This window comes from Gossypium hirsutum, chromosome D13 (assembly GCF_007990345.1).
Source record: "Gossypium hirsutum isolate 1008001.06 chromosome D13, Gossypium_hirsutum_v2.1, whole genome shotgun sequence".
Taxonomy (NCBI): Eukaryota; Viridiplantae; Streptophyta; class Magnoliopsida; order Malvales; family Malvaceae; genus Gossypium; species Gossypium hirsutum.
In genome coordinates, this window is record NC_053449.1 from 48,017,285 (window position 1) to 48,025,082 (window position 7,798).

At 34.6% G+C, this 7,798-nt stretch overlaps 1 protein-coding gene across 2 annotated transcripts; it reads right to left on the reverse strand.

Annotated features, from left to right (window-relative positions):
• Positions 1–7,351, reverse strand: LOC107920273 (NAD-dependent protein deacetylase SRT1). Of its 2 annotated transcripts, none has more exons than XM_016849889.2 (14): positions 6,952–7,351; positions 6,426–6,455; positions 6,234–6,326; positions 5,696–5,815; positions 5,182–5,282; positions 4,853–4,961; positions 4,120–4,199; positions 3,249–3,327; positions 2,428–2,481; positions 2,212–2,308; positions 1,612–1,694; positions 1,238–1,305; positions 613–715; positions 1–530 (listed from the first exon to the last, which is right to left on the reverse strand). In XM_016849889.2, the coding sequence occupies exons 1-14, from the start codon at positions 7,048–7,050 to the stop codon at positions 249–251; spliced, it is 1,398 nt and encodes a 465-aa protein (XP_016705378.1). In that variant the 5' UTR covers positions 7,051–7,351; the 3' UTR covers positions 1–248. The 2 variants fall into 2 exon arrangements, with proteins under 2 accessions (XP_016705378.1, XP_016705379.1); XM_016849890.2 differs by having other exon boundaries at positions 6,234–6,321; positions 6,952–7,064.
• Positions 7,352–7,798: the final 447 nt, after the last annotated feature.

Below are 7,798 nucleotides of genomic sequence, written 5' to 3' on the forward strand. Positions count from 1 at the left end.
TTGTGCTTAAAATTTACGCCATAAGTTAATGTGGGAAATACATTGAGTCAGGCCTTAAAACGTTTGAGATAATATCCAAAATCTTGTCCCTGTAAAACTGGGTGATGATGTTACACTAACCATGCCGGCTTTTAGAGACCCGAGTGCTAATACCTATCAAAATTCACTCAGTCCCATATACATATATATAACACACTCCATCTAATCCAATTTTACCTCATATACCAACACTTTTGTCTCTCTAGTCTCTACAGTCTCGTTTTTCGCTTGCGCCCTTTGGATCGCTGCTTCCGAGTTGTTTTCAAACCATTCAAACCTTCTTTCATTGGCTTCATATCACCATTGCTTAATTGGTAGTCAAATGCTTTAACATTTGTAACAATTGCATGAACTGTGGTCTCACTTTTCGGGACTAATATGGTTTTCCTCTCCACCACTGCATTCTGCCCGCATTTCGAATCTTCAATTGCTGCATCTCTCATCTTTTCCAATGTGGCATTCTTGTCAAGTTTAAAACCTTCGATTGAATCCTGCACAGTACAAAGTTACAAATCCGTCAGAACCCAGAGTTGAAATTATTAGCATAAATAAGCAATAAAAATAGCTGCGCACCTGAAAATTAAAAGGAATTTCAATTCGAGTGTTAAGGCAACCGCATCCATCACTAAACTTGAGGTTCAAGAATATCTCAAATGTTTCAGTTAGAACAGTTCTCCTAAAACACATTAACGAACATGTCATGACAAAGAATCAAAGAGATATGTTTGTATATTACACAGCCCAGAACGTATAACCGCTGCATCGATAACATAAGACTATGTTAAATACTTGATGTTCATTTTATGGATCCCATGTTAGAACGAATTAAACGAGTACGAGCTAATTTGATGAACTCAAGCATTGTTGTAAAGAGCAAAAGATCATAAACACAAATCTGACTTGATGTATAAGAGTTCTTAAAAAAGCCTCAAGTAGATAAGATTAGACAACATAATGGAAAGTTTACTAGCAAAAACTAAGTTGCTCTTGGACTTATCATTTTTCTTGAATTACCCATACATTCGACATATATTTGGACATGAGCATGGAGATATGGCCATCCAAAGCCCCTCCAAATATATGGAAAAACTTAGGAAAATAGGTTAGCCTCGAACACAGCTGTATCCAACACTGACAATTGAGTCCATATAACATACAAGTAAAAATGCTTTCTCACGGCAATACTTGATATGGTTACCTTTTCAGTAGAAATGGCTGTGTATCTAGAGTAGCTTCTTTGTAATTTTGATTGTTCGAGAAAGAAACCTGGAGAACAGGCATAGCAAAAGAATAGGGCAAGAAAAAAAAAATTAGCCAATAATATCTCATAGAAAAAGACTTGTAATTGCCTAATCCCGGCTACTTCCCACCTCATGTTGACTGTATGATTAACAAGACTTGACCTTGCTTTTATTATGTAGGTTTTCTCTTAACAACTTAGAGAGCAGAAAATCAAAGTATTATGAGAGCCCATGGTACACTAGTTTGCTAGCAGATGATAGAAAGCCTATGACTACAGATGCTGCCAAAGAATACAAACATGAGAAGGCTGGTGCAAAAATCTAACTTCACCTCAACGGACTTAATGAATGGCAATGGAGCACTTAGTCCATGAACACTTGCTATGCGGATGGTCCAGTTGACAAATTTTTTATCTGCAATGTCAATGAACAAACCATGTCACGGAGCGACAAAAAGAAAGCCTCAAACAAGTAATATTACAAGATAAGTACTTGGCAATATTCTTATGATACAAGCATAGGTGGCCTACTTCGTCTTGGCCACAGACGATGCATAACAACTTATTAGTTTAGAGTATATGCTTACCGTCACATTATAGACAATGGTTAGAAGGCATTCATCCTAAAAGAATAAACACATTTTTATAGAGAAGAATTTAACCAAAGTACCAAACTGTTTTAAAGATTGAAAACTAAAAAGCAGACTAATCAAAGCCATACAGCTCTATGAAAAGGGATTTCCGGCAGGGAAGAGTACCAAACCCCAAGCTTTATCTATTGCACCATATGTATTTTCATATTAAGTCAGTGACCTAAAAGACGCATCGTTTCTTGTTGAAGGGATGATTATGGCATAAACACATAGCAACACAAATTCTCCCTGTAATTTGTATAAATAACTGAATTTAGGACACTTTATCGAGAATGTTACCAGAACTTAGGGATTGTGATAGAATAGTCTGGAAGAGATCAATTCGGATATATGGAGGAATCTTCATATTAAGAAGTTCCATGACTCCTGCAATGACCTGTTCTTTTTCGAGTTAAAACATAGACAATAGTAAACTAGCAGGCTTAATAAGCACCCAAACTTAGCTAAAAAATTGGGACATGATAAATAAACGGTACATTAAGGATCTTATGATACCTTATCTACAAAACCATGGATCACCAAACTTGCTTTCTTGTCCTTTGGAGTTTTCTGCAAAGGTTAATAAGAGACATTATCAAAAACTTGATAGCAACCTTTGCCCATATCAAACCAACAGCAAAGTGAACGGTAAAGAAAGTTATCTATTCACGCCTACTTTTCATGCTTCATCCTCATGACATTTTCTTTCCCTTCAATCAATACTTATTAGAAGTTTACAAATTGCAGTAGGATTTTCGCATGAGGCCTTAGAAATATCAATTTTAAAAAAAGGCTACAACCATAAGATCTTTTATCACAAAGCTCACTAAGAAGCTTTCATGCAAAATAGAACTCTGTATTGATAATTTGCAAGCCTTTAGGAGCCCGTTTCACCATTACACTTAGTATATAAAGCTTCATGGTTAAGGGATCTTCACATCTCAAACATCAGGGATCATGATGTTTACAGATTGCAGTAGGATTTTCGCATAAGGCCTTAGAAATATCAATTTTAAAAAAAGGCTACAACTGTAAGATCTTCTATCACAGAGCTCACTAAGAAGCTTTCATGCAAAATAGAACTCGGTATTGATAATTTGCAAGCCTTTAGGACCCCGTTTCACCATTACACTTAGTATACAAAGCTTCATGGTTAAAGGAACTTCACATCTCAAACATCAGGGATCATGATGCATCTGATAAAGCATATTCCTCATGCATCAGCCATACAGTTTCAGTTCAGTTTCAGTTTCTACCTTGATTTGAGTAAGAGAAAAAAGATATAAATTCAAACTTTTTAAAGATTTCTGCAAATACTCAGAGAAAAGACAGAATACCTGAAGGTTCACAATAACAATCTTCCCCCCACCACGAAGAGATTTCAAAGGCAGATTGCATGCAGGAGTGATCTGCAAACTGTATGGAATAGTTATTATGCCCATGACCAAGAACCAAAACAAAACAAAACAAAACAAAACAAAGGATATATTAAACTATACATAAAATTCCCTGGTTGACAAAGAGCTATGCTGCACGGCGGAAATATCTTCTATGTTCAGGAATTGGGATCCACAAACTTGATACTCAACATGTAACATAGACACCACAAACTTGACACTTGACACTTGACATGTAACATAGGACTAGTCATTTTCCAACTTCCCTATCCTTCATCTGACAGTAAACTCATTGAAGACTGCATGTCTGTTGAGGCTCCCTATCCAAGTAATACAACTTGGATCTAAACTTCATTGAGATTATCTACATGAATTTCTAATTACTAGAAAAGTATATTTTGTAATTCCTAAGACACTTGAAATGATTTATTCAAGATTAACAAATTCATTCATATGGATAAATTGATTTCAGAAAATACGAATATGCAATTTTATTCCTGCAAAGGACCCTTTTCAGAACATTAACACTTCTGTAAACTTTATTCCTGCATATGCAATTTTATGTAGCAAAACCTTCCAAGATGAAACTATCTGAAGCTCAATCTGAGTTATCCAAACAAACTTCAAATTATGAAAAAAGGTTGTCTGCTAACGGTGCTTACAAAAACGTATTGTTAGAATCTTGTAAATGCCCATCAAGGAACTAAGTTCCTCAAATAAAACCAATGAGAATGGTTGATGTCAAGGCATAACAGCATATTTCCATAGAACCCATATATAATTCAAGAACAAAAAGGATCATAGAAAATACCTTGTCCCCAAACAAAGCACCAAATCACCCATTCTACAGTGCTTCTCTGCTAGATTCATCTCCTTTGGCGGCAGTGCATCCTGCAGATTGGGGGAAGGAGTATCAAACAAAGTAAAAATTCTCAGCAACATATTTAAACAAAAGGAAATCATAAAACAAACGTATCCAACAATGAATCTGGTTTCTTGGCCAGCATATTATATCACTGATCAGATTAAACAATTTCTATCTTTTGTATATATCAATCCACCCTTTTAGATGAGCATATTACCATAAGCCATCCTCTAGAATGGAGGAACAACTGTTACACTGTTTTTGACAAGTATATAAACTATACTAACCAATGCCATGCTCCAAATTATTCTAATATGTTGACTATAAAATGTATCCGAATATGTAAGACATTGAACATATTATTGGAGAATAATGTAAAGAACCAAGGCAGGACACTAGATTTGTTAGTATACTTCAGGGGTCACAGATGGAACTACAAAATTCAAAGATGTCAGAAAGTTTGGCACTTATTCCATTTTCTTTTCATTATTCTGAAACATAAATCATAGTTTAGAGAGCAAAATGAAATAAGTAGGTCTAATTTTGCTTATAGAATATGCTTTCTTCTTACCTTCCAATTCTAATAGAAGGAAAGCAAGGGCACTAGTTTGGAATGCTAAGATGCCAAAAATATCATATAATGCCTAATTCAAGTTCATCAAGGAAAAAGTAGGCATACCTCCCAGTCAAGAACTGTATCCCTAAGTTTTGCTCCACATTTCTCATCAGAACAACGTCGTGATGTCTCCTTCAATCCAATAGTTTCCAACTCAAAATCTCGGTAATACCTACAAAGGTTTTATGACAACATAAGATTCTATAAATGGAAGACAAACTTTCAAATAAAAGAAAAAGGCAACTAGGGGAGATGAGACTGCTTTTATGGGTAAAACAAACTCACAAACATAAGTAAAATAAAATCTGTAAAGTATAATGAAGAATTGTCAGAGAAAAAGGCCTACAAGTTGCATTCTTGGTTTCTGATAAAAAAATATATATGTTTCTTACTCAGCACCACATGAGGGACAAGTTTCCATAAACGAGTTCCCATGCAGCTCGGCAAGCTTCTCCCTTGGTATTCCAGATCGAAGATGGAGACCATCAACATTCTAGTAAAAAGTAGAGGGGACAAGAAGTAAAAGATCAAGTCAACAAGACTGTTACAGGGATAAATGATAGGCATGATAGCACATTTGAGGATCAAAAGGCAGTCTAGAAACCCAGAATTAAGCATATTGTGGACAACAGCTTTGAGTTATTAGACAGAGCCAAAAAGTACACAAAGAATCAGGATTTGGGTTATTACAGTCACAGCTGACAACAAGAAAATTAACTTTAATTCTCAACTTTGTTATTAGGTGCAAGCTCAAGATAAAAAAAACTAACTAGCCCCAAAATTTTGAAATGGATTTTAAGAGTGTAAATAAGAAACTAGAATAGCCCTATTTAACCATATTCAAACAAAAGTTCTACAACAAACGTATCTTACATGCACTAAAGTAATAACATAACCAAGCCGTACCTGACTAATAACAAACTTCAAAATGCCAGCCTTCTCCAATCCAACCAGAGCCATATGGGTCATGCTTGGCATTGCACGGTGAAAAGGTAGGGATGCTTCAGGCAAGGGCTTACCTTCACGCTGCAGTAGATAAATGAAAATAGAAGATATCATCAAGAAGGTAGATCACAAGTGCATGCTTTAAATTTGATAGTTTTTCAAGTGAATACTTGTTTCTTGTCAAACACCGTAACATATCAACAATTTAGGAAGGTTAAACAACCAGCTAAATGGAACTTTATCTACACATTAAATCTGTTTATTTTCATAATCTTTTGCCATGAACACAAGAAATCCGTTTCAGTAGAATATATTTTTCTTCAAAATCAGAGGAGATTTCTTCAGAAAACCAACATAACTCAAGGGAACTGTTTCAAATCCCTGGAACAGAGCTCCAGGGGCAGAAGTTGAGAGTGTGCTAAACAAAGTATTCTTTAACAAGAACAAGAAATTCAACAAACGCCTAGTTGTCTACCAAGAATAAATCTCATGTCTTCACCTGCAATGTCCATATTCCTTTGGGGCCTCGAAAATCAGGTATGCCACAAGAAGTTGATATTCCTGCACCTGTAAACACCACTAGATGTCTACTCTGCAAGTAAAAACAAAAGTTTGAAGAGGCTGATTGGCATAAACCAATCCCATAAATTATATGCAGCAGTAATAAGAGTTAGTCGGCATAGGTTCAAACCTTTTCTATCAATTTTGCAAGTTGTTCAATCTGCCATTTCAAAAGTTAAAACTCATATTAGCAAAGGAGGTAAATACATTAAGAAATCTTATCAATTAGCTTGCAGCACAATGCCTGCTGACGAGTTCCATAATCTATACTGCATGATAATGAAATGACATTGCCATTAAACTAAATAACAATCAAAACTTTGCATGCATGTCTAAAGCATTTATCAAACTGAACACTAATTGAGCCTTTAAGCGCCTTCCATTGGTCCAGTAGTTTCCACTTAAATGTGTTCTAATTCACGCATAACAAGTAGTGCAAGGTAACAAGTTTGAGATCAAACCCAATAAACCCCTAGTCTTGCCACCCTAAATGCCAAAAACCTTGATATCAGGATCATTCAAAAACACAACCTTCGCAACATTTCACCAACCAAAATAAAAACCTAAGTGCCATTAATGGGTATTATGATAAAAGCAGACATAAAAATCATAGGTAGCAATAAGAAACAAGTTAAAAAGGGAAGAAAAACCCTTACTTTATCTTGTAAAACATGAGCAGAGTCAAAGAACTCAGTCATTCCAACTTGACCCACATCTTCTATGAATGAGAGCTTCTCTGCATAGCCAAGAGACATGGTGGCAACTCTTTCTCTCTCTCTCTGAAAGAAGAAAACAGCAGTTTCCCTGTGTATGGAAAGTGTTTCTTGGGATCAAAAAGAAGGGAAAAGAGAGAGAAAAGAGGGACTCTCTCTCTCTCTATAACTCTACTTTTTCTTCTCTAAATTTGCATAAGGGGGAGTTTAATTTCTTTTGCTTCTTTTAAGGAAACCCCAACTCAAAAGCCAAATTTGGAACTTGCTTCAGCTGCATACAGGAGAAAGAAAGAATCCCATTAAAAGTTGAAATAACACTTATGCCCCTCTTCTTTTTCATTCCTTTCATTTTTATTACTTTATTTTCTTTTTAAAAAGAAATCTTTTGATAGCAATTATTGATATTACCAGATAATTTTATGTATAAAAATATTCCGTTTAATTGATGAAAAAAAATTTTCCTTTTTCATTGAAAAATAAACATATTCCAATTACGTAGACACTTTTGTTCTTTTTCTTAGTTCTGTATAAATTCTTTGTTATGTTAGAAAGTAGCTATTATAATAAGCGTATTTGAGTAATACAACATTTCTTTCAATAAATTCCAATTAACCCTTGTTTGTAAACTTATTATTTTTTAATTATTAATTTAACCTCTTTTTTTTTTGGTAAAGGGAGGTTAAGTATAATAATATTCATTCAAAATATATATATTAATTTTCAATTTCAAAAAGTAATCATTATGAGTATAATATAGACCAAAATAATTCTTATAGAATGAAATTTAAGT